The sequence below is a fragment of the Passer domesticus genome, chromosome 35 (assembly GCF_036417665.1).
Source record: "Passer domesticus isolate bPasDom1 chromosome 35, bPasDom1.hap1, whole genome shotgun sequence".
Classification (NCBI taxonomy): domain Eukaryota; kingdom Metazoa; phylum Chordata; class Aves; order Passeriformes; family Passeridae; genus Passer; species Passer domesticus.
In genome coordinates, this window is record NC_087508.1 from 1002558 (window position 1) to 1029011 (window position 26454).

At 60.0% G+C, this 26454-nt stretch overlaps 1 protein-coding gene and 1 pseudogene across 1 annotated transcript; both read left to right on the forward strand.

The window, feature by feature from the left end:
• Positions 1 to 2109: 2109 nt before the first annotated feature.
• On the forward strand, positions 2110 to 11997 carry LOC135288789 (zinc finger protein 850-like). Its single transcript, XM_064402176.1, is given in 4 exon segments — positions 2110 to 2937; positions 3537 to 4789; positions 9580 to 11437; positions 11440 to 11997. Coding segments are annotated over 4 exon segments (3390 nt in total). The 5' UTR covers positions 2110 to 2840; the 3' UTR covers positions 11622 to 11997.
• Positions 11998 to 14884: 2887 nt separating this feature from the next.
• Positions 14885 to 25341, forward strand: LOC135288785 (zinc finger protein 850-like; annotated as a pseudogene).
• Positions 25342 to 26454: the final 1113 nt, after the last annotated feature.

Sequence of the window (26454 nt, forward strand, 5' to 3'; positions counted from 1 at the left end):
GGGATGTTTGCAGCTGGCAGGGCTCCCAAGCCCAGCCGCAGATGGCCCTCGGGGGGACATCGGGGGGTCCCCGGGAGGTGTTTTTGGGGGGTCCCGGGGCCGGCAGTGGCTGCTCCCAGTATCAGCCCAGTCACTCCCAGTGTGAGCTCAGTTGCTCTCAGGAAGATCCTGTGCACTTCCCCTCACTCTCTGCAGCATCCATGTTGCTCCCAGTATGAGCCCAGGCACTCCCATGTGAGCCTGGTCACTTCTCCTCCCTTCCTCCATGAACCCAGTTGCTCCCAGAAGGGGCCAGTCCCTCCCAGTCCCCCCTGATGATTATCCAGATTTCTCCCAGCACAGTCCCAGTATCTGCCATTGTCATCCAGGGTGTTCCCAGTTCTCCCAGTTGCCCCTAGCATAGTCCTGATCACTCCCACTATGATCCCAGTGTCTCCCAGCCAGACCCGACTCATTCCCACTTGCCTCCAGCGTGTTCCCGGTTCCCCCAGCACATTCCCAGTGGCTCCCAGTCTGGTCCCAGTCACCACCCGTATGGTCTCAGACCCTCCCAGTGTAACCCAGTTGCTCTGAACACTCGGGCAGTCATTGCCAGACGTTGTGGTGCACCAGTTTAGTTGTTCTCCTGCGCTGGGTGATTGGGAATTTGCACAGAATAGTTTTATCCTGCACTGTATAGTTTATGTTACATTGTGTGCTGTGTTACCCCTTTTCCCTATCCCATGCTCTTCCCTCCCCTGTCCCGGTACCCCCTGGTGCTCTCTGCCCTGGTTACCCCTCCCCTGGCCTCTCCTCAGTGGTGTCCCACTGGCTGTGCACCTCTCCCTCCGTCCCCATCCCGGGGGTATAAAAGCTCCCTGCTGCCATGGAAAGCCCTCTTTTTTCTCCCATGGGTTTGTCCGCCCGATGTGTGTCTTGGAATAAAGGACAACGTTTCCCACGTGGAGGAGAGCGCTTCTCTAATCTTTTCCCGTCGTCTGTGAAGGATCGTGTGGGCAAGGGTCTGTAGCTAGCCGGAGTGGACCCTGAGAGCCCAGGAAACACGCTTCTTCAGACACTCCCCGTTACTGCAGCATGCTTCATATGCCCCCAGATTTCTGCCATTCGCTCCCAGTTCCTCTCATTACATCCACAGTTAGTCCCAGTATATGGTTCATGCAGCTCCCAGTAAGGCCCAGTCAGGGTCCAGTCACGCCCACTCTAATCCCAGGATGATTGTAGGCACTCCCAGTATGATCCCAGTCTCCCTCAGGGTGATCACAAACTGCCCTGGCATGGCAGTCTGATCCCAGTCTGAAGTCAGTACAAACCCAGCAGAGTCCCAGTCACTCCCAGTACGATGGCAGCAAGATTCCTGTCACTTCCAGCATGATGCCAATGGATCCCAGCAGAAGACCAGTAGTTTCCAATCACCCCCAGCATGCAGCCAGTCACTCCAGTTGCTCCCAGCACGATCCCAGTTGCTCCCAGCTGCTCCCAGCCATCCTCAGCATAATCCCAGTCACTCCCAGTATATCCCATTTCCCAATAACATGGTCACAGTTGCCCCCCACAGGCACCTGCTCACTACCAGCAGGCACCCAGTATGATTCCGGCATGGTGTCAGTCCATCCCCACTATAGTCCCAGTCACTCCCAGTGTGATCCCAGAGCGATCCCAGCAGAGCCCAGTCCCTGGCAGTGCTGCCAGCGCTGGGATCCCGCAGCCCTCTGAGCGTTCCCCGCTCCCGGCTGTGCCGAGAGGAGCCCCAAGGGCTGGCAGTGCCCAGGCAGGCTCCCCAGCAAGGCCCAGTTCGGATGGGGGGCCCCCAGTTGTCGCAGTTTGCCTCTCCTTTGGCCCGGGCCGGCTTCCCCCCTTCTCCGCAGCGGCCGGGAGCAGCCGAGAGCCCCGCGCTGCCCGTGCCGAGCTGTGCCGGCTCCAGCCCCGCTCCTGCCGCGGGCTGCGAGGGCTCCGGGAACGGGGCAGCGAGGGGGTCGCTGCTGCTGCGGGAGGAGGAGGAGGGAGCCAAGGGCAGGCATGAAGGAGGACGGAGAGGCGGGCACAGGGAGGAGGAGGAGGAGGAGGAGGCGGGGGGATGGCAGAGGAGGAGCGGGAGGAAGAGGAAGAGGAGGGCCAAAGGCGGGTCCAGGCTGAGCAGGAGGAAGCACGCGGCCGAGCCCTCCGTGCATTCGCAGCCCCCACCTGTGGGATCATCGCCCCCATGGCGCAGGTGAGCGGGGAGGGGGAGCTCGGCCCAGATATCCCGGGGGTCCCTGGGCTGGGGTGGGTTTTTTTGGGGGGATGTTTGGAGAATGAAGAAGTGCGAGGCTGAGCGGAAAAGGCCCCTCGGGGGGACATCGGGGGGTGGCGGTGGCGGCTGGCGGCAGAGGCAGCCTGGAGGAGCAGAGCCCTGTGTCCCCCAGGAGCCCAAAGCGGGGAGCCCAGAGAGGGGGGAGCGCCGCCATGGGCGGGAGCCTGCAGAGGCTGGAGAGGGGCAGGGGGGACTCCTTGGAGCCCCTGCAGCCCGGAGCAGAGCATGAGGGGAGAAGGGAGCCCAGAAGGGAGCCCGAAAAGCCCCGGCAGCCCTGAATGGGCAGAGCGAAGAGGGGGCAGCTTTTGGCATTGCTGGCACTGCCAGCAGCCTGGGGAGGGCGGGCACCGAGGACAAGGGGGACCCCAATGCCAGCGTGACCCCAGCAGCTGGGCCAGGGGGAACCCCAACAGCAGAGGGGAGGGAGCAGGGACGGGGAATTCCTGGGAGGCTTTTTAGGGCTGAAGCTCGGTGTTTGGGAGGTTTTTCTGGAGCCCAGATCCCAGGTGACTTCTGGAGATGGACTCGGGCAGAGGGACCTTCAATCTCAATGTGCTCATCCCTTGTTCTCCCCAAACCAGGATCTCCCATTCCCAACCCCCGGGAGGCTGTGAGGAAGAGGGGGATGTCCCTGGACATGCAGGCGGGTGAGGAGGAAATCAGTGCCTCTGGGGAATCCTTATAATCAGAGGGGAAAGCATCAAAAGAGAAGCCTCAGAGACAGTAGAATTGTGATTTCAGCTGTGCTGCAGCCGTAAGATTGGTCAGCAGAAATATTATATAAAAAGTAGCTATTAAGGGGAAATAGAACAATGGTGAGTGTATTAAGACTCATCGAGAATAACTCCCTAACCTGCCGAAAAGTATAACTAGGAAGATATTAGGAAGTTTGAAGCTTCATTATGGAGCTCTGTGTATTGTGTTTTAAGGCTTACAAGTAGGTATTGTATTTGAAATAAGCAAGCACTGTTTGAACTGGAGGTACGTGTGCTTATAGTGCCTGGATAGAACTGCTGTCAGGGTGCTTTTGCTTTCTGTGATTGGGCAAAACACTTTAAAGTAAATTTTAACTTTACATTCTTTGTCTGCTGCCTGTGATGGGAGCTGCTGGCATCTGCCCGTTGTCATGACCATTAATGAGACTGATGCTGGAAAATAAAAGGGCAGCACAGCCTGGGGGCATCTCCTTGGCCTTGCCTGTGGCCCGGAGGCAAATGCCATCCTGTCCTTGTCCTTCCTCCCCCAGAGCAGGAGCTGAGCATGGAGAGCAGGGAGGACAAATCCCCGCGGCAGAAGCTGGTGGCAGAGGCCGTTTTGAGCGGCTCCACGGCGCAGGAAGCCAACGGGGAGGAAAAGCCCCGGAGATGCCGCACGAGGAGGGGCTGCAAACGCAGCTGGCGGGGATCTGAGGGGGAAAGAGCCAGCCTGGGCCGGGAAGGCGGCCGCAGATGGAGCCAGAGCTCGCAGCTGGTGGTCCGTGAGCAGCTCCGTGATGGGGAGAAGCCCCACACGTGCGAGGAGTGTGGGAAGAGCTTCAGGAGGAGATCCAGCCTGATCAGGCACCAGAGGAGCCACACTGGGGAGAGACCCTACGAGTGTGGGGAGTGTGGGAAGAGCTTCAGCCTGAGCTCCAACCTGATCAAACACCAGAAAATTCACAGTGGGGAGAGGCCCTATGAGTGTGGGAAATGTGGGAAGAGCTTCAGAAGCAGCTCCCACCTGATCAGCCACCAGAGGATCCACACTGGGGAGAGGCCCTACGAGTGTGGGAAATGTGGGAAGAGCTTCAGAAGCAGCTCCCACCTGATCAGCCACCAGAGGATCCACACTGGGGAGAGGCCCTACGAGTGTGGGGAGTGTGGGAAGAGCTTCACACAGAGCTCCAGTCTCATCAGCCACCAGAGAATCCACACTGGGGAGAAACCCTACGAGTGTGGGGAGTGTGGAAAGAGCTTCAGAGAGAGCTCCGGTCTGATCAAGCACCAGAGGATCCACACTGGGGAGAGGCCCTACGAGTGTTCCAAGTGTGGGAAGAGGTTTCAGAGCAGCTCCAATCTCCTCCAGCACTATCAGAGTCACACTGAGGAGAGGCCATTCCTCTGCCCTGACTGCGGGAAGGGATTCAGGCAGAACTGCACCCTGGTCAGCCACCGGCGCATCCACACTGGAGAGAGGCCCTACGAGTGTGATAAATGCAGGAAGAGGTTTCAGAGCAGCTCCCATCTCCTGCAGCACTATCGCATTCACACAGAGGAGAGGCCCTTCAGGTGCCCCGACTGCGGGAAGGGATTCAAGCGCAACTCCACCCTTGTCACGCACCGGCGCATCCACACTGGGGAGAGGCCCTACGAGTGTGGGGAGTGTGGGAAGAGCTTCTCCCAGAGCTCTACCTTGACCCAACACCAACGGGGGCACCGGTGAGGGAAGCCCTGCGAGTGCCCCGAGTGCGGGAAGAGCTTCGTGCACTGCTCCAGCTCCATCCCCCACTGCAGGACCCACGCTGGGCACAGCCCTGCTGACCCACATTCCCTGTGATCCATGCTGGAAGTACATCTGGCTGCTCCACTTTTTGGTTTGGCCTTAATGTTTTTTTCTCTTCTCAATCTCTATGCAGTCCAAAAGCCAGGAGGCATCGACCAGTTGCTTCAGAACACCTCAGTCCCACTGAAAACAACTCAATTGTTGAATAAAGGCTCGACGCCACCTGAGATTGCTTGTTCCCAGCTCAAAAAGTCTAAATCCAACTCCAAAGGGTGTCGACTCCACAGCGGAGAGGGCGAGATGGGGTTCAAAGCAGATTGGCAGAGCTGGGATCCCAATTTGGAACGGTGGGATGGGGATTGCGTGGGGCTGGGGGTGTAGCATGTATTTGATAGCAAATAAAACTCTCAGACTTAGTGCTTTCTCTCCGGTCCATGCTCAGTCCCGTGCAGTTCTGTTTGCAGAGTGCCGCCTCCCAGAGTGTCCCCTCACAGTTGCCGCCCTCGGCCTGAGCCCGCCCCTTTCCCCTCACGGTTCGGCCCTTTCCTTGCCCCCTTTCCCCTCACGGTTCGGCCCTTTCCTTGCCCCCTTTCCCCTCACGGTTCCCGCCCTTTCCTTGCCCCCTTTCCCCTCACGGTTCCGCCCTTTCCTCGCCCCCTTTCCCCTCACGGTTCCCGCCCTTTCCTCGCCCCCTTTCCCCTCACGGTTCCGCCCTTTCCTCGCCCCCTTTCCCCTCACGGTTCCCGCCCTTTCCTCGCCCCCTTTCCCCTCACGGTTCCCGCCCTTTCCTTGCCCCCTTTCCCCTCACGGTTCCGCCCTTTCCTTGCCCCCTTTCCCCTCACGGTTCGGCCTTCGGGAACGGGGCAGGAGGAGGAGGAGGGAGGGAGGAAGAGGCCGAGCAGCAGCAGCAGCAGCAGCAGCAGAAGAGCAGAGGGAGAATCTGGTGGCCCTGGCGCTCCCTGAAGCCGCCGCAGCCCCGGGAGCATCGCCCCCCATCCCGCAGGTGCCCGGGGAGGGGGAGCTCGGCCCAAAGATCCCGGGGGGTCCCTGGCTTTGGGGTTTTTTGGGGGGATGTTTGCAGCTGGCAGGGCTCCCAAGCCCAGCCGCAGACGGCCCTCGGGGGGACATCGGGGGGTCCCCGGGAGGTGTTTTTGGGGGTCCCGGGGCCGGCAGTGGCTGCTCCCAGTATCAGCCCAGGCACTCCCAGTTTGAGCCCAGCTGGTCCCTGTGCTATTCCCTTGCCCTCTGAACAGAGAGAAGCTGTGAATCGAGCAGGGAAGACAGACAACATAATTCTTATCTCGCCTGTGGTGCTGCAGTAGAATGCACTGTGGAGGTGGTTTCTCCAGAGCGAGGATGTTTTGTTCCCTTGGCCTGGCAGGGCCAAGGTGGTGTGTGTGTGTCGGGCTGTCACGAGACAGTCCCGAGAGAGTCAGGAGATGAGCGCAGCTCTGTGCCCTTGTGAGCAAGGCTGAGGGCAAGGCAGCTTCAGTTTAGAGGCAACAAGTACAGTACAGAATAACAAAGTCATTATTTAGCCTTCTGATGCTGGAGTCAGATGCATCATTCTCTCCCCTCCATCGGGGCTCGCCCGTGCATCGATAGGTGCCCCCGTGTGCTTCCAGTTTCCTCAGCACTCCCAGTATGAGCCCAGTTGGTCCCCCCGTGTGCTTCCAGTTTCCTCAGCACTCCCAGTATGAGCCCAGTTGGTCCCCCCGTGTGCTTCCAGTTTCCTCAGCACTCCCAGTATGAGCCCAGTTGGTGCCCCCGTGTGCTTCCAGTCTCCTCAGCACTCCCAGTATGAGCCCAGTTGGTGCCCCCGTGTGCTTCCAGTTTCCTCAGCACTCCCAGTATGAGCCCAGTTGGTGGCCCCGTGTGCTTCCAGTTTCCTCAGCACTCCCAGTATGAGACCACTCACTCCCAGTAGGAGCCTAGTCACTTCCCCTCACTCTCTGCCGGATCCCACTTGCTCCCAGTATCATCCCAGTTGCTCCCAGTATAATCCTGGTCACTTCCCCTCAGTGCCTGGGTCATCCCAGTTGCTCCCAGTATAATCCTGGTCACTGCCCCTCAGTGCCTGGATGATCCCAGTTGCTCCCAGTGAGAAAATGGTCATTTCCCCTCACTCTCTGCAGGATCCCAGTTGCTTCCAGTATGAGCCCAGTCACTCCCAGTCGTTCCCTATGATGATGCAATTTGCCCCCAGCACGGTGGCAGTTGCTGCCAGTTCCTCCCACTTTCAGCCAGTGTGTTCCCAGTTCTCCCAGTTGCCCCTAGCATACTCCTCCTCATTACCAGTGTGGTCCCAGTATAATGCCACTTGCTTCCAGTCTCTCCCAGTATGGTCCCAGCTGCCTCCAGCACGGTTCCAGTTGCTTCCTAGATCAACCCAGTCAGTCCCAGTATGATGCCATTTGCTCCCAGTCAGGCCAAGTATGGGGGATGATGTGCAGGGTCTGTTCCCAGTCACTCCCAGATACTCCCAGGCTTAGTCCAGTCACTCCCAGTAGGATCCAAATATGGCCCCAGTTGCTCCCAGTTGCTGCCAGAATAAACCAGTTTTTTTCTGCATGGTTCCAGTTGCTCTCTTTCAGCCTCACCTTCATTGCAGTCACTCCCAGTATCTCCCAGTGTACCCCAGTTCCCTCCAGCACCTCCCCAGTTCCTTCCAGCATGATCCCATTTGCTGCCAACCACTCCAGGTCAGCCTCAGTGATTCGCACTCACGGCCACTACGATCCCAGTCACCTCCAGCACGATCCCAGTAGAAGCCCCGATGTTTCCAATCCCCCCCAGCATGCAGCCAGTCACTCCCAGTACCTCCCAGTAGCACCCAGCATGATCCCAGTTGCTTACAGTAGCTCCCAGTTGCGCTCATCATCATCCCAGTCACTCCCAGTAGATCCCATTTTCCCCTAACATGGTCTGAACTGCCCCCAGCAGGCTCCTATTCAGTCCCAGTATGACCCCAGACTCCATCAGTGGGATCCCAGTCTGCCCTGGCATGGCAGTAAGATCCCAGTATGAAGTCAGGGCAAACCCAGTACAACCCTAGCATGACCCCAGTATGATGCCATTATGGCAGTACAAACCCACTATAGTCCCAGCCACTCCAAGTATGATCCCAGAGCGATCCCAGCGGAGCCCAGTCCCTGGCAGTGCTGCCAGCGCTGGGATCCCGCAGCCCTCGGAGCGTTCCCCGCTCCCGGCTGTGCCGAGAGGAGCCCCAAGGGCTGGCAGTGCCCAGGCAGGCTCCCCAGCAAGGCCCAGTTTGGATGGGGGGCCCCCAGTTGTCGCAGTTTGCCTCTCCTTTTGCCCGGGCCGGCTTCCCCCCTTCTCCGCAGCGGCCGGGAGCAGCCGAGAGCCCCGCGCTGCCCGTGCCGAGCTGTGCCGGCTCCAGCCCCGCTCCTGCCGCGGGCTGCGAGGGCTCCGGGAACGGGGCAGCGAGGGGGTCGCTGCTGCTGCGGGAGGAGGAGGAGGGAGCCAAGGGCAGCGATGAAGGAGGAGGACGGAGAGGCGGGCACAGGGAGGAGGAGGAGGAGGAGGCGGGGGGATGGCAGAGGAGGAGCGGGAGGAAGAGGAAGAGGAGGGCCAAAGGCGGGTCCGGGCTGAGCAGGAGGAAGCACGCGGCCGAGCCCTCCGTGCATTCGCAGCCCCCACCTGTGGGATCATCGCCCCCCATGGCGCAGGTGAGCGGGGAGGGGGAGCTCGGCCCAGATATCCCGGGGGTCCCTGGGCTGGGGTGGGTTTTTTTGGGGGGATGTTTGGAGAATGAAGAAGTGCGAGGCCGAGCGGAAAAGGCCCCTCGGGGGGACATCGGGGGGTGGCGGTGGCGGCTGGCGGCAGAGGCAGCCTGGAGGAGCAGAGCCCTGTGTCCCCCAGGAGCCCAAAGCGGGGAGCCCAGAGAGGGGGGAGCGCCGCCATGGGCGGGAGCCTGCAGAGGCTGGAGAGGGGCAGGGGGGACTCCTTGGAGCCCCTGCAGCCCGGAGCAGAGCATGAGGGGAGAAGGGAGCCCAGAAGGGAGCCCGAAAAGCCCCGGCAGCCCTGAATGGGCAGAGCGAAGAGGGGGCAGCTTTTGGCATTGCTGGCACTGCCAGCAGCCTGGGGAGGGCGGGCACCGAGGACAAGGGGGACCCCAATGCCAGCGTGACCCCAGCAGCTGGGCCAGGGGGAACCCCAACAGCAGAGGGGAGGGAGCAGGGACGGGGAATTCCTGGGCGGCTTTTTAGGGCTGAACCTCGGTGTTTGGGAGGTTTTTCTGGAGCCCAGATCCCAGGTGAGTTCTAGAGATGGACTCGGGCAGAGGGACCTTCAATCTCAACGTGCTCATCCCTTGTTCTCCCCAAACCAGGATCTCCCATTCCCAACCCCCGGGAGGCTGTGAGGAAGAGGAGGATGCCCCGGGAGACGGAGGCAGGTGAGGAGGAAGTCAGTGCCCCTTTGGCCTCTGTGCTGCTCCATCTCCCAGCCCAGCAGGGCCCCAGCTGCAGCACAGCCTGGGGGCATCTCCTTGGCCTTGCCTGTGGCCCGGAGGCAAATGCCATCCTGTCCTTGTCCTTCCTCCCCCAGAGCAGGAGCTGAGCATGGAGAGCAGGGAGGACAAATCCCCGTGGCAGAAGCTGGTGGCAGAGGCCGTTTTGAGCGGCTCCACGGCGCAGGAAGCCAACGGGGAGGAAAAGCCCCGGAGATGCCGCACGAGGAGGGGCTGCAAACGCAGCTGGCGGGGATCTGAGGGGGAAAGAGCCAGCCTGGGCCAGGAAGGCGGCCGCAGATGGAGCCAGAGCTCGCAGCTGGTGGTCCGTGAGCAGCTCCGTGATGGGGAGAAGCCCCACACGTGCGAGGAGTGTGGGAAGAGCTTCAGGTGGAGATCCAGCCTGATCCTGCACCGGAGGATTCACACTGGGGAAAGGCCCTACGAGTGTGGGGAGTGTGGGATGAGCTTCACGTGGAGATCCAGTCTGATCCTGCACAAGAGGATCCACACTGGGGAGAGACCCCACGAGTGTCGGGAATGTGGGAAGAGCTTCAGCCACAGCTCCAATCTGGTCAGTCACCAGAGGATCCACACTGGGGAACGGCCTTATGAGTGTGGGGAGTGTGGGAAGACCTTCAGAGACAGCTCCAACCTCAATAATCACCAAAGGATCCATAGTGGGGAACGGCCGTACGAGTGTGGGGAGTGTGGGATGAGCTTCAGGTGGAGCTCCTACCTGATCGTGCACCAGAGGATCCACACCGGGGAGCGGCCTTATGAGTGTGGGGAGTGTGGGAAGAGATGCAGCGACAGCTCCAATCTGATCGTGCACCAGAGGATCCACACTGGGGAGAGGCCTTTCGAGTGTTCTGAGTGTGGGATGAGCTTCAGCCTGAGCTCCAACCTGATCAGGCACCAGAGAATCCACACTGGGGAGAACCCCTACGAGTGTTCCAAGTGTGGGAAGAGGTTTCAGACCAGCACCAGTCTCCTCCAGCACTATCAGAGTCACACTGAGGAGAGGCCCTTCCTCTGCCCCGACTGCGGGAAGGGATTCAGGCGGAACTGGCACCTCATCAGGCACCGGGTAATCCACACTGGGGAGAGGCCCTACGAGTGTTCCAAGTGTGGGAAGAGGTTTCAGACCAGCTCCAATCTCCTCCTGCACTATCAGAGTCACACAGAGGAGAGGCCCTTCAGGTGCCCCGACTGCGGGAAGGGATTCAGGTACAACTCCTCCCTCGTCACCCACCGGCGCATCCACACCGGGGAGAGGCCCTACGAGTGTGGGGAGTGTGGGAAGAGCTTCAGAGACAGCTCCCACCTGAGCAAGCACCTGAGGATCCACACTGGGGAGAGGCCCTACGAGTGTGGGGAGTGTGGGAAGAGCTTCACACAGAGCTCCAGTCTCATCAGCCACCAGAGAATCCACACTGGGGAGAAACCCTACGAGTGTGGGGAGTGTGGGATGAGCTTCAAACGGAGCTCTCACCTGATCAGCCACCAAGTGATCCACACTGGGGAACGGCCCTACGAGTGTGGGGAGTGTGGGAAGAGCTTCACACAGAGCTCCAGTCTCATCAGCCACCAGAGAATCCACACTGGGGAGAAACCCTACGAGTGTGGGGAGTGTGGGAAGAGCTTCAGAGAGAGCTCCGGTCTGATCAAGCACCAGAGGATCCACACTGGGGAGAGGCCCTACGAGTGTTCCAAGTGTGGAAAGAGGTTTCAGACCAGCTCCAGTCTCCTCCAGCACTATCAGAGTCACACAGAGGAGAGGCCATTCCTCTGCCCTGACTGCGGGAAGGGATTCAGGCAGAACGGCACCCTGGTCACCCACCGGCGCATCCACACTGGGGAGAGGCCCTACGAGTGTGATAAATGCAGGAAGAGGTTTCAGACCTGCTCCCATCTCCTCCGGCACTATCGCATTCACACAGAGGAGAGGCCCTTCAGGTGCCCCGACTGCGGGAAGGGATTCAAGCGCAACTCTGACCTCATCAAGCACCGGCGCATCCACACTGGGGAGAGGCCCTACGAGTGTGATAAATGCAGGAAGAGGTTTCAGACCAGCTCCAGTCTCCTCCTGCACTATCGCATTCACAGAGAGGAGAGGCCCTTCAGGTGCCCCGACTGCGGGAAGGGATTCAAGCAGAACTCCAACCTCGTCGTCCACCAGCGCATCCACACCGGGGAGAGGCCCTACGAGTGTGGGGAGTGTGGGAAGAGCTTCTCCAGCAGCTCTCACTTGACCCGACACCAACGGAGGCACCGGTGAGGGAAGCCCTGCGAGTGCCCCGAGTGCGGGAAGAGCTTCGTGCGCTGCTCCAGCTCCATCCCCCACTGCAGGACCCACGCTGGGCACAGCCCTGCTGACCCACATTCCCTGTGATCCATGCTGGGAACACACCTGGCTGCTTATCCTTTTGGTTTGGCCTTAATGTTTTTTTCTCTTCTCAATCTTTGCAGTCCAAACGCCAAGTGGGATGGATCTGTTACTTCAGAAAAACTCAGTCCCACTGAAAACAACTCAATTGTTGAATTAAGGCTCAATAGCAGCAGAGATTTGCTTCTTCCCACCTCAAACAACTCAATCCCACAACAAAGTCACTCGACTCCAAAGCCACCAGGGTGACGTGGGGTTAGGATGACACTGGGACAAGTGGGATCCCAATTTAGTGCGGAGGGACGGGGATTGCGTGGGGCTGGGGGTGTGAGATGTATTTGATAGCAAATAAAACTCTCAGACTTACTGCTTTCTCTCCCGTCCATGCTCAGTCCCGTGCAGTTCTGTTTGCAGAGTGCCGCCTCCCAGAGTGTCCCCTCACAGTTGCCGCCCTCGGCCTGAGCCCGCCCCTTTCCCCTCACGGTTCGGCCCTTTCCTCGCCCCCTTTCCCCTCACGGTTCCGCCCTTTCCTCGCCCCCTTTCCCCTCACGGTTCCGCCCTTTCCTTGCCCCCTTTCCCCTCACGGTTCCGCCCTTTCCTTGCCCCCTTTCCCCTCACGGTTCGGCCCTTTCCTCGCCCCCTTTCCCCTCACGGTTCCGCCCTTTCCTCGCCCCCTTTCCCCTCACGGTTCCCGCCCTTTCCTCGCCCCCTTTCCCCTCACGGTTCCGCCCTTTCCTCGCCCCCTTTCCCCTCACGGTTCCGCCCTTTCCTCGCCCCCTTTCCCCTCACGGTTCCGCCCTTTCCTCGCCCCCTTTCCCCTCACGGTTCCGCCCTTTCCTCGCCCCCTTTCCCCTCACGGTTCGGCCCTTTCCTTGCCCCCTTTCCCCTCACGGTTCGGCCCTCGGGAACGGGGCAGGAGGAGGAGGAGGGAGGGAGGAAGAGGCCGAGCAGCAGCAGCAGCAGCAGCAGCAGAAGAGCAGAGGGAGAATCTGGTGGCCCTGGCGCTCCCTGAAGCCGCCGCAGCCCCGGGAGCATCGCCCCCCATCCCGCAGGTGCCCGGGGAGGGGGAGCTCGGCCCAAAGATCCCGGGGGGTCCCTGGCTTTGGGGTTTTTTGGGGGGATGTTTGCAGCTGGCAGGGCTCCCAAGCCCAGCCGCAGATGGCCCTCGGGGGGACATCGGGGGGTCCCCGGGAGGTGTTTTTGGGGGGTCCCGGGGCTGGCAGTGGCTGCCCCAGTATCAGCCCAGTCACTCCCAGTATGATCCTCGTCAGTTCCCATTTAGTGCATGATCCCAGTTGCTCCCAGAAGGGGCCAGTCCCTTCCAGTCCTCCCCAATGATGCTGCAGTTTTCTCCCAGCACAGTCCCACTTGCTCCCAGTTCCTCCCAATGTCATCCAGTGTGTTCCCAGTTGTGCCAGTTGCCCCTAGCCTAGTCCTAATCTCTCCCACTGTGATCCCAGTGTCTCCCAGTGACACGATCCGTCCTAAGGACGTGACTTGTGAAGGTTCTTTTCACTGATCTCAGGGTGCAAAAACTGTCACGACAAGGGGGTTTTGCAGTAAAAATCCAAACATACCTATTTTTATTGAATAACCACAGCAAAATGCATTAGGGAGAAGGGGAATGAAGAAAGGGAAAGAATAGGGATAAAAAAAAAAGAGAGAGGAAAAGAAAGGAGGTGTATAGCTAGCAGACGTGGGATCCTTCAAAGTCCAGGCGACGGAGCCTGCCGTCCTCACGTCAGGGGAGATCTCAAGGGGACCAGTCAGCTCTAACCTCTTTTATAGTCCTTTTTGACTGGGGCAAGGGGACACATTTCAAATTAGTCTGTTGAGAAAGGGTACCAAAATTCCATCAGCAGTAGGCCTGGTACAGAAAGTCCATCAGCAGTAGGCAAGAACCATCGTCCCCTCGGTCCAGCGGTCGCTTGCAAACTTGCTTTGGTTACCTGGCCTTCCCCACCCACGCCTCCCCCCACCCTACGGTGGGGATTTCAGCCTCAGTCTTTAGGGAAGAGGAGGGGGCTTTTCCACGTAGGGGTGGCATGTGTCAGTCCTCGAGGGAGAACCTTCTCCCATCTCAGTCCATCTGCCACGGTGCTTGATGTACGGGAAGGGAGGCTCCTTTGGGGGTGACCCCCGAGGAGGTCATTGCAGAGAGAAAGTGCAGCCAAGCCAGGAGGGTGGAGAAATTCCAGGGCCAGCGCTGCTAAGTGATGCAGGCGAAGGAGAGCTCGCTGCCCCTTCTCGGGTGCAGTGCTCCATGGGCTGAGCAAACACACCCGGAGACAGTAATTTGCCTTGGTGGACCAGTCAGACCTGGATTTTCAGAGCAGGATCTTTTCCTTTCCCCGGTGCCCTCAGCTTTCATGACGATCGAGAGGCAAAGAATGAGGGAAAGTTCGGACAGACACTGGCACCCAGCCAGAGCCGAGTCATTCCCACTCGCCTCCAGCGTGTTCCCAGCTCCCCCAGCACATTCCCAATGGCTCCCAGTCTGGTCCCAGTCACCACCCGCATGGTTTGAGACACTCCCAGTATATCCCAGTTGCCCTGAACATTATGGCAGTCATTGCCAGGCACTCCCACTCACCTCAGCATGGTTCACTTGCTCCCAGATTTCTCCCAGTTGCTCCCACTTCCTCTCAATATGTCCACAGTTAGTCCCAGTATATGGTTCATGCAGCTCCCAGTAAGGCCCAGTCAGGGTCCAGTCACGCCCACTCTAATCCCAGTATGACTGTAGCCACTCCCAGTATGATCCCAGTCTCCCTCAGGGTGATCACAGACTGCCCTGGCATGGCAATCTGATCCCAGTCTGAAGTCAGTACAAACCCAGCAGAGTCCCAGTCACTCCCAGTAGGATGGCAGTAAGATTCCTGTCACTTCCAGCATGATGCCAATGGATCCCAGCAGAAGACCAGTAGTTTCCAATCACCCCCAGCATGCAGCCAGTCACTCCCAGTTGCTCCCAGCACGATCCCAGTTGCTCCCAGCTGCTCCCAGGCATCCTCAGCATAATCCCAGTCACTCCCAGTATATCCCATTTCCCAATAACATGGTCACAGTTGCCCCCCACAGGCACCTGCTCACTACCAGCACGCACCCAGTATGATTCCGGCATGATGTCAGTCCATCCCCACTATAGTCCCAGTCACTCCCAGTGTGATCCCAGAGCGATCCCAGTGGAGCCCAGTCCCTGGCAGTGCTGCCAGCGCTGGGATCCCGCAGCCCTCTGAGCGTTCCCCGCTCCCGGCTGTGCCGAGAGGAGCCCCAAGGGCTGGCAGTGGCCAGGCAGGCTCCCCAGCAAGGCCCAGTTTGGATGGGGGGCCCCCAGTTGTCGCAGTTTGCCTCTCCTTTGGCCCGGGCCGGCTTCCCCCCTTCTCCGCAGCGGCCGGGAGCAGCCGAGAGCCCCGCGCTGCCCGTGCCGAGCTGTGCCGGCTCCAGCCCCGCTCCTGCCGCGGGCTGCGAGGGCTCCGGGAACGGGGCAGCGAGGGGGTCGCTGCTGCTGCGGGAGGAGGAGGAGGGAGCCAAGGGCAGGGATGAAGGAGGAGGACGGAGAGGCGGGCACAGGGACGAGGAGGAGGAGGAGGAGGAGGCGGGGGGATGGCGGAGGAGGAGCGGGAGGAAGAGGAAGAGGAGGGCCAAAGGCGGGTCCAGGCTGAGCAGGAGGAAGCACGCGGCCGAGCCCTCCGTGCATTCGCAGCCCCCACCTGTGGGATCATCGCCCCCCATGGCGCAGGTGAGCGGGGAGGGGAGCTCGGCCCAGATATCCCGGGGGTCCCTGGGCTGGGGTGGGTTTTTTTGGGGGGATGTTTGGAGAATGAAGAAGTGCGAGGCTGAGCGGAAAAGGCCCCTCGGGGGGACATCGGGGGGTGGCGGTGGCGGCTGGCGGCAGAGGCAGCCTGGAGGAGCAGAGCCCTGTGTCCCCCAGGAGCCCAAAGTGGGGAGCCCAGAGAGGGGGGAGCGCCGCCATGGGCGGGAGCCTGCAGAGGCTGGAGAGGGGCAGGGGGGACTCCTTGGAGCCCCTGCAGCCCGGAGCAGAGCATGAGGGGAGAAGGGAGCCCAGAAGGGAGCCCGAAAAGCCCCGGCAGCCCTGAATGGGCAGAGCGAAGAGGGGGCAGCTTTTGGCATTGCTGGCACTGCCAGCAGCCTGGGGAGGGCGGGCACCGAGGACAAGGGGGACCCCAATGCCAGCGTGACCCCAGCAGCTGGGCCAGGGGGAACCCCAACAGCAGAGGGGAGGGAGCAGGGACGGGGAATTCCTGGGAGGCTTTTTAGGGCTGAACCTCGGTGTTTGGGAGGTTTTTCTGGAGCCCAGATCCCAGGTGAGTTCTAGAGATGGACTCGGGCAGAGGGACCTTCAATCTCAACGTGCTCATCCCTTGTTCTCCCCAAACCAGGATCTCCCATTCCCAACCCCCGGGAGGCTGTGAGGAAGAGGAGGATGGCCCTGGACATGCAGGCGGGTGAGGAGGAAATCAGTGCCTCTGGGGAATCCTTATAATCAGAGGGGAAAGCATCAAAAGAGAAGCCTCAGAGAGTAGAATTGTGATTTCAGCTGTGCCGCAGCCGTAAGATTGGTCAGCAGAAATATTATATAAAAAGTAGCTAGTAAGGGGAAATAGAACAATGGTGAGTGTATTAAGACTCATCGAGAATAACTCCCTAACCTGCAGAAAAGTATAACTAGCAAGATATTAGGAAGTTTGAAGCTTCATTATGGAGCTCTGTGTATTGTGTTTTAAGGTTTACAAGTAGGTATTGTATTTGTAATAAGCATTGTTTGAAATGGAGGTCCGTGTGCTTATAGTGCCTGGATAGAACTGCTGTCAGGGTGCTTTTGCTTTCTGTGTTTGGGCAAAACACTTTAAAGTAAATTTTAACATTACATTCCTTGTCTGCTGCCTGTGATGGGAGCTGCTGGCATCTGCCCGTTGTCATGACCATTAATGAGACTGATGCTGGAAAATAAAAGGGCAGCACAGCCTGGGGGCATCTCCTTGGCCTTGCCTGTGGCCCGGAGGCAAATGCCATCCTGTCCTTGTCCTTCCTCCCCCAGAGCAGGAGCTGAGCATGGAGAGCAGGGAGGACAAATCCCCGCGGCAGAAGCTGGTGGCAGAGGCCGTTTTGAGCGGCTCCACGGCGCAGGAAGCCAACGGGGAGGAAAAGCCCCGGAGATGCCGCACGAGGAGGGGCTGCAAACGCAGCTGGCGGGGATCTGAGGGGGAAAGAGCCAGCCTGGGCCGGGAAGGCGGCCGCAGATGGAGCCAGAGCTCGCAGCTGGTGGTCCGTGAGCAGCTCCGTGATGGGGAGAAGCCCCACACGTGCGAGGAGTGTGGGAAGAGCTTCAGGTGGAGATCCAGCCTGATCAGGCACAAGAGGAGCCACACTGGGGAGAGACCCTACGAGTGTGGGGAGTGTGGGAAGAGCTTCAGCCTGAGCTCCAACCTGATGAAACACCAGAAAATTCACAGTGGGGAGAGGCCCCACGAGTGTGGGGAGTGTGGGAAGAGCTTCAGCCTGAGCTCCAGCCTGATCAGGCACCAGAAAATTCACAGTGGGGAGAGGCCCTACGAGTGTGGGAAATGTGGGAAGAGCTTCAGAAGCAGCTCCCACCTGATCAGCCACCAGAGGATCCACACTGGGGAGAGGCCCTACGAGTGTGGGGAGTGTGGGAAGAGCTTCAGACAGAGCTCCAGTCTGATCAGTCACCAGAGGATCCACACTGGGGAGAGACCCTACGAGTGTTCCAAGTGTGGGAAGAGGTTTCAGAGCAGCTCCAATCTCCTCCAGCACTATCAGACTCACACTGAGGAGAGGCCATTCCTCTGCCCCGACTGCGGGAAGGGATTCAGCCGGAACTGCAACCTGGTCAGGCACCGGCGCATCCACACTGGGGAGAGGCCCTACGAGTGTGATAAATGCAGGAAGAGGTTTCAGAGCAGCTCCCATCTCCTCCTGCACTATCGCATTCACACAGAGGAGAGGCCCTTCAGGTGCCCCGACTGCGGGAAGGGATTCAAGCAGAACTCCAACCTCATCAAGCACCGGCGCATCCACACTGGCGAGAGGCCCTACGAGTGTGGGGAGTGTGGGAAGAGCTTAAGGTGGAGATCCAGCCTGATCCTGCACCAGAGGAGCCACACTGGGGAGAGACCCCACGAGTGTGGGGAGTGTGGGAAGAGCTTCAGCCTGAGCTCCAACCTGATGAAACACCAAAGAATTCACACTGGAGAGAAACCCTACGAGTGTGGGGAGTGTGGGAAGAGCTTCAGAAGCAGCTCCCACCTGATCAGCCACCAGAGGATTCACACGGAGGAGAGGCCCTACGAGTGTGGGGAGTGTGGGAAGAGCTTCAGGTGGAGCTCTGACCTGATCAGTCATGAGAGGATCCACACTGGAGAGAAACCCTACGAGTGTTCCAAGTGTGGGAAGAGGTTTCAGACCAGCTCCATTCTCTTCCGGCACTATCAGAGTCACACAGAGGAGAGGCCATTCCTCTGCCCCGACTGCGGGAAGGGATTCAGGCAGAACTGCACCCTGGTCAGCCACCGGCGCATCCACACTGGGGAGAGGCCCTACGAGTGTGATAAATGCAGGAAGAGGTTTCAGACCAGCTGCAATCTCCTCCTGCACTACCAGAGTCACAGAGAGGAGAGGCCCTTCAGGTGCCCCGACTGCGGGAAGGGATTCAAGCACAACTCCACCCTCGTCACCCACCGGCGCATCCACACTGGGGAGAGGCCCTACGAGTGTGGGGAGTGTGGGAAGAGCTTCTCCCAGAGCTCTACCTTGACCAAACACCAACGGAGGCACCGGTGAGGGAAGCCCTGCGAGTGCCCCGAGTGCGGGAAGAGCTTCGTGCGCTGCTCCAGCTCCATCCCCCACTGCAGGACCCACGCTGGGCACAGCCCTGCTGACCCACATTCCCTGTGATCCATGCTGGGAACACACCTGGCTGGTTATTCTTTTGGTATGGCCTTAATTTTTTAATCGTCTATTTTTTTATCTTCTCCATTTATTTGCACTCCAGAAACCTAAAGAGATAGGTCTGTTAGCACAAAACCACTCACATCCCGCTGAAAACAGCGCCATCTTAAGCCAAAAGGGCTCAATCAGACCTCAAAATAATGCAATCCCTCGCCAAACCCACTGGATTCCACAGCTGCCAGGATGAGATGCGGTTAGGAGGACATGGGGAGAAGTGGGATCCAAATTTGGAGCGGTGGGATGGGCATTGCGTGGGGCTGGGGGTGTGGGATGTATTTGATAGCAAATAAAACTCTCAGACTTACTGCTTTCTATCCCGTCCATGCTCAGTCCCGTGCAGTTCTGTTTGCAGAGTGCCGCCTCCCAGAGTGTCCCCTCACAGTTGCCGCCCTCGGCCTGAGCCCGCCCCTTTCCCCTCACGGTTCCGCCCTTTCCTTGCCCCCTTTCCCCTCACGGTTCCGCCCTTTCCTCGCCCCCTTTCCCCTCACGGTTCCGCCCTTTCCTTGCCCCCTTTCCCCTCACGGTTCCCGCCCTTTCCTTGCCCCCTTCCCCTCACGGTTCCGCCCTTTCCTTGCCCCCTTTCCCCTCACGGTTCGGCCCTTTCCTCGCCCCCTTTCCCCTCACGGTTCCGCCCTTTCCTCGCCCCCTTTCCCCTCACGGTTCCCGCCCTTTCCTTGCTCCCTTTCCCCTCACGGTTCCGCCCTTTCCTTGCCCCCTTTCCCCTCACGGTTCCGCCCTTTCCTTGCCCCCTTTCCCCTCACGGTTCGGCCTTCGGGAACGGGGCAGGAGGAGGAGGAGGGAGGGAGGAAGAGGCCGAGCAGCAGCAGCAGCAGCAGCAGCAGCAGAAGAGCAGAGGGAGAATCTCGTGGCCCTGGCGCTCCCTGAAGCCGCCGCAGCCCCGGGAGCATCGCCCCCCATCCCGCAGGTGCCCGGGGAGGGGGAGCTCGGCCCAAAGATCCCGGGGGGTCCCTGGCTTTGGGGTTTTTTGGGGGGATGTTTGCAGCTGGCAGGGCTCCCAAGCCCAGCCGCAGATGGCCCTCGGGGGGACATCGGGGGGTCCCCGGGAGGTGTTTTTGGGGGGTCCCGGGGCCGGCAGTGGCTGCTCCCAGTATCAGCCCAGTCACTCCCAGTTTGAGCCCATTGGTCCCTGTGCTATTCCCTTGCCCTCTGAACAGAGAGAAGCTGTGAATCGAGCAGGGAAGACAGACAACATAATTCTTATCTCGCCTGTGGTGCTGCAGTAGAATGCACTGTGGAGGTGGTTTCTCCAGAGCGAGGATGTTTTGTTGCCTTGGCCTGGCAGGGCCAAGAAGGTGTGTGTGTGTCGGGCTGTCACGAGACAGTCCCGAGAGAGTCAGGAGATGAGCGCAGCTCTGTGCCCTTGTGAGCGAGGCTGAGGGCAAGGCAGATTCAGTTTAGAGGCAACAAGTACAGTACAGAATAACAAAGTCATTATTTAGCCTTCTGCTGCTGGAGTCAGATGCATCATTCTCTCCCCTCCATCGGGGCTCGCCCGTGCATCGATAGGTGCCCCCGTGTGCTTCCAGTTTCCTCAGCACTCCCAGTATGAGCCCAGTTGGTGCCCCCGTGTGCTTCCAGTTTCCTCAGCACTCCCAGTATGAGCCCAGTTGGTGCCCCCGTGTGCTTCCAATCTCCTCAGCACTCCCAGTATGAGCCCAGTTGGTGCCCCCGTGTGCTTCCAGTTTCCTCAGCACTCCCAGTAGGAGCCCAGTTGGTGCCCCCGTGTGCTTCCAGTTTCCTCAGCACTCCCAGTATGAGCCCAGTTGGTGCCCCCGTGTGCTTCCAGTTTCCTCAGCACTCCCAGTATGAGCCCAGTTGGTGCCCCCGTGTGCTTCCAGTTTCCTCAGCACTCCCAGTATGAGACCATTCACTCCCAGTAAGAGCCTGGTCACTTCCCCTCACTCTCTGCCGGATCCCACTTGCTGCCAGTATCATCCCAGTTGCTCCCAGTATAATCCTGGTCACTTCCCCTCAGTGCCTGGATGATCCCAGTTGCTCCCAGTGAGAAAATGGTCATTTCCCCTCACTCTCTGCAGCATCCCAGTTGCTTCCAGTATGAGCCCAGTCACTCCCAGTCGTTCCCTATGATGATGCAATTTGCTGCCAGGAAGATCCCAGTTGCTCCCAGTTTCATCCAGTGTGTTCCCAGTTCTCCCAGTTGCCCCTAGCATACTCCTCCTCATTACCAGTGTGGTCCCAGTATAATGCCACTTGCTTCCAGTCTCTCCCAGTATGGTCCCAGCTGCCTCCAGCACGGTTCCAGTTGCTTCCTAGATGAACCCAGTCAGTCCCAGTATGATGCCATTTGCTCCCAGTCAGGCCCAGTATGGGGGATGATGTGCAGGGTCTCCTCCCAGTCACTCCCAGATACTCTCAGGCTTAGTCCAGTCACTGCCAGTAGGATCCAAATATGGCCCCAGTTGCTCCCAGTTGCTGCCAGAATAAACCAGTTTTTCTCTGCATGGTTCCAGTTGCTCTCTTTCAGCCTCACCTTCACTCCAGTCACTCCCAGTATATCCCAGTTTCCTCCAGCACCTCCCCAGTTCCTTCCAGCATGATCCCATTTGCTGCCAACCACTCCAGGTCAGCCTCAGTGATTCGCACTCACGGCCAGTACGATCCCAGTCACCTCCAGCACGATCCCAGTAGAAGCCCCGATGTTTCCAATCCCCCCCAGCATGCAGCTCTCCCAGTTGCTCCCAGCGTTATCCCTGTTACTCACAGCTACTCCCAGTCACCCTCAGCACAATCCCAGTTGCTCTCAGGAGCACCCAGCATGTACCCAGTTTGTCAGAGCGGCTGCAGTCACCTTCAGCACCATCCCAGTCACTCCCAGTATATCCCATTTGCCCCTAACATGGTCTGAACTGCCCCCTGCAGGCTCCTACTCAGTCCCAGCATGATCACAGTGTAATCCCAGTATGATCCCAGTGTCCATGAGTGCGGTCAGTCTGCCCTGCGATGGCAGAATGATCCCAGTGCGATGTCAGCACCAACCCAGTACAGCCCCAGTGTGATCCCAGAGCGATCCCAGTGGAGCCCAGTCCCTGGCAGTGCTGCCAGCGCTGGGATCCCGCAGCCCTCGGAGCGTTCCCCGCTCCCGGCTGTGGCGAGAGGAGCCCCAAGGGCTGGCAGTGCCCAGGCAGGCTCCCCAGCAAGGCCCAGTTCGGATGGGGGGCCCCCAGTTGTCGCAGTTTGCCTCTCCTTTGGCCCGGGCCGGCTTCCCCCCTTCTCCGCAGCGGCCGGGAGCAGCCGAGAGCCCCGCGCTGCCCGTGCCGAGCTGTGCCGGCTCCAGCCCCGCTCCTGCCGCGGGCTGCGAGGGCTCCGGGAACGGGGCAGCGAGGGGGTCGCTGCTGCTGCGGGAGGAGGAGGAGGGAGCCAAGGGCAGGGATGAAGGAGGAGGACGGAGAGGCGGGCACAGGGAGGAGGAGGAGGCGGGGGGATGGCGGAGGAGGAGCGGGAGGAAGAGGAAGAGGAGGGCCAAAGGCGGGTCCAGGCTGAGCAGGAGGAAGCACGCGGCCGAGCCCTCCGTGCATTCGCAGCCCCCACCTGTGGGATCATCGCCCCCATGGCGCAGGTGAGCGGGGAGGGGGAGCTCGGCCCAGATATCCCGGGGGTCCCTGGGCTGGGGTGGGTTTTTTTGGGGGGATGTTTGGAGAATGAAGAAGTGCGAGGCCGAGCGGAAAAGGCCCCTCGGGGGGACATCGGGGGGTGGCGGTGGCGGCTGGCGGCAGAGGCAGCCTGGAGGAGCAGAGCCCTGTGTCCCCCAGGAGCCCAAAGCGGGGAGCCCAGAGAGGGGGGAGCGCCGCCATGGGCGGGAGCCTGCAGAGGCTGGAGAGGGGCAGGGGGGACTCCTTGGAGCCCCTGCAGCCCGGAGCAGAGCATGAGGGGAGAAGGGAGCCCAGAAGGGAGCCCGAAAAGCCCCGGCAGCCCTGAATGGGCAGAGCGAAGAGGGGGCAGCTTTTGGCATTGCTGGCACTGCCAGCAGCCTGGGGAGGGCGGGCACCGAGGACAAGGGGGACCCCAATGCCAGCGTGACCCCAGCAGCTGGGCCAGGGGGAACCCCAACAGCAGAGGGGAGGGAGCAGGGACGGGGAATTCCTGGGAGGCTTTTTAGGGCTGAACCTCGGTGTTTGGGAGGTTTTTCTGGAGCCCCGATGGCCGGTGAGTTCTGGAGATGGACTCGGGCAGAGGGACCTTCAATCTCAACGTGCTCATCCCTTGTTCTCCCCAAACCAGGATCTCCCATTCCCAACCCCCGGGAGGCTGTGAGGAAGAGGAGGATGCCCCGGGAGACGGAGGCAGGTGAGGAGGAAGTCAGTGCCCCTTTGGCCTCTGTGCTGCTCCATCTCCCAGCCCAGCAGGGCCCCGGCTGCAGGACAGCCTGGGGGCATCTCCTTGGCCTTGCCTGTGGCCCGGAGGCAAATGCCATCCTGTCCTTGTCCTTCCTCCCCCAGAGCAGGAGCTGAGCATGGAGAGCAGGGAGGACAAATCCCCGCGGCAGAAGCTGGTGGCAGAGGCCGTTTTGAGCGGCTCCACGGCGCAGGAAGCCAACGGGGAGGAAAAGCCCCGGAGATGCCGCACGAGGAGGGGCTGCAAACGCAGCTGGCGGGGATCTGAGGGGGAAAGAGCCAGCCTGGGCCGGGAAGGCGGCCGCAGATGGAGCCAGAGCTCGCAGCTGGTGGTCCGTGAGCAGCTCCGTGATGGGGAGAAGCCCCACACGTGCGAGGAGTGTGGGAAGAGCTTCAGGAAGAGATCCAGACTGATCCTGCACCAGAGGAGCCACACTGGGGAGAGACCCCACGAGTGTGGGGAGTGTGGGAAGAGCTTCAGCCTGAGCTCCAACCTGATGAAACACCAGAAAATTCACAGTGGGGAGAGGCCCTACGAGTGTGGGGAGTGTGGGAAGAGCTTCAGAAGCAGCTCCCACCTGATCAGCCACCAGAGGATTCACACAGGGGAGAGGCCCTACGAGTGTGGGGAGTGTGGGAAGAGCTTCAGCCACAGCTCCAATCTGATCAAGCACCAGAGGATCCACACTGGGGAGAACCCCTACGAGTGTTCCAAGTGTGGGAAGAGGTTTCAGAGCAGCTCCAGTCTCCTCCAGCACTATCAGACTCACACAGAGGAGAGGCCATTCCTCTGCCCTGACTGCGGGAAGGGATTCAGGCAGAACTGCACCCTGGTCAGGCACCAGCGCATCCACACTGGGGAGAGGCCCTACGAGTGTGATAAATGCAGGAAGAGGTTTCAGAGCAGCTCCCATCTCCTCCTGCACTATCACATTCACACAGATGAGAGGCCCTACGAGTGTGGGGAGTGTCGGAAGAGCTTCAGAGACAGCTCCGACCTGAGCAAGCACCAGAGGATCCACACTGGGGAGAGACCCTACGAGTGTGGGGAGTGTGGGAAGAGATTCAGCCGGAGCTCCCACCTGATCAGTCACCAGAGGATCCACACTGGGGAACGGCCCTACGAGTGTGGGGAGTGTGGGAAGAGCTTCAGACAGAGCTCCCACCTGATCAGTCACCAGAGGATTCACACAGAGGAGAGGCCCTACGAGTGTGGGGAGTGTGGGAAGAGCTTCAGAGACAGCTCCGACCTGAGCAACCACCAGAGGATCCACACTGGGGAGAGACCCTACGAGTGTGGGGAGTGTGGGAAGAGATTCAGCCGGAGCTCCAGTCTGATCAGCCACCAGAGGATCCACACTGGGGAGAGGCCCTACGAGTGTGGGGAGTGTGGGAAGAGCTTCAGACAGAGCTCCCACCTGATCAGTCACCAGAGGATCCACACTGGGGAGAGGCCCTACGAGTGTTCCAAGTGTGGGAAGAGGTTTCAGACCAGCTCCAGTCTCCTCCTGCACTATCGCATTCACACAGAGGAGAGGCCATTCCTCTGCCCTGACTGCGGGAAGGGATTCAGGCAGAACTCCATGCTGGTCACCCACCGGCGCATCCACACTGGGGAGAGGCCCTACGAGTGTGATAAATGCAGGAAGAGGTTTCAGACCAGCTCCCATCTCCTCTGGCACTATCGCATTCACACAGAGGAGAGGCCCTTCAGGTGCCCCGACTGCGGGAAGGGATTCAGGTACAACTCCAACCTCGTCAAACACCGGCGCATCCACACCGGGGAGAGGCCCTACGAGTGTGGGGAGTGTGGGAAGAGCTTCTCCCGCAGCTCTCACTTGACCCGACACCAACAGAGGCACTGGTGAGGGAAGCCCTGCGAGTGCCCCGAGTGCGGGAAGAGCTTCGTGCGCTGCTCCAGCTCCATCCCCCACTGCAGGACCCACGCTGGGCACAGCCCTGCTGACCCACATTCCCTGTGATCCATGATGGGAGCACACCTGGCTGCTCCTCCTTTTGGTTTGGCCTTAATGTTTTTTTCTCTTCTCAATCTTTGCAGTCCAAAAGCCAAGTGGGATGGATCTGTTACTTCAGAACAACTCAGTCCCACTGAAAACAACTCAATTGTTGAATTAAGGCTCAATAGCAGCAGAGATTTGCTTCTTCCCACCTCAAACAACTCAATCCCACAACAAAGTCACTCGACTCCAAAGCCACCAGGGTGACGTGGGGTTAGAATAACACTGGGAGAAGTGGGATCCCAGTTTAGTGCGGAGGGACAGGGATTGCGTGGGGCTGGGTGTGTGGGATGTATTTGATAGCCAATAAAACTCTCAGACTTACTGCTTTCTCTCCCGTCCGTGCTCAGTCCCGTGCAGTTCTGTTTGCAGAGTGCCGCCTCCCAGAGTGTCCCCTCACAGTTGCCGCCCTTGGCCTGAGCCCGCCCCTTTCCCCTCACGGTTCCCGTCCTTTCCTTGCCCCCTTTCCCCTCACGGTTCGGCCCTTTCCTCGCCCCCTTTCCCCTCACGGTTCCCGCCCTTTCCTTGCCCCCTTTCCCCTCACGGTTCGGCCCTTTCCTTGCCCCCTTTCCCCTCACGGTTCGGCCCTTTCCTTGCCCCCTTTCCCCTCACGGTTCCGCCCTTTCCTCGCCCCCTTTCCCCTCACGGTTCCGCCCTTTCCTTGCCCCCTTTCCCCTCACGGTTCCGCCCTTTCCTTGCCCCCTTTCCCCTCACGGTTCCGCCCTTTCCTTGCCCCCTTTCCCCTCACGGTTCCGCCCTTTCCTTGCCCCCTTTCCCCTCACGGTTCCGCCCTTTCCTCGCCCCCTTTCCCCTCACGGTTCCGCCCTTTCCTTGCCCCCTTTCCCCTCACGGTTCGGCCTTCGGGAACGGGGCAGGAGGAGGAGGAGGGAGGGAGGAAGAGGCCGAGCAGCAGCAGCAGCAGCAGCAGCAGCAGAAGAGCAGAGGGAGAATCTGGTGGCCCTGGCGCTCCCTGAAGCCGCCGCAGCCCCGGGAGCATCGCCCCCCATCCCGCAGGTGCCCGGGGAGGGGGAGCTCGGCCCAAAGATCCCGGGGGGTCCCTGGCTTTGGGGTTTTTTGGGGGCATGTTTGCAGCTGGCAGGGCTCCCAAGCCCAGCCGCAGATGGCCCTCGGGGGACATCGGGGGTCCCCGGGAGGTGTTTTTGGGGGGTCCCGGGGCTGGCAGTGGCTGCCCCAGTATCAGCCCAGTCACTCCCAGTGTGAGCCCAGGCACTCCCATGTGAGCCTGGTCACTTCTCCTCCCTTCCTCCATGAACCCAGTTGCTCCCAGAAGGGGCCAGTCCCTCCCAGTCCCCCCTGATGATTTTCCAGATTTCTCCCAGCACAGTCCCAGTAGCTGCCATTGTCATCCAGGGTGTTCCCAGTTCTCCCACTTGCCCCTAGCATAGTCCTGATCACTCCCACGATGATCCCAGTGTCTC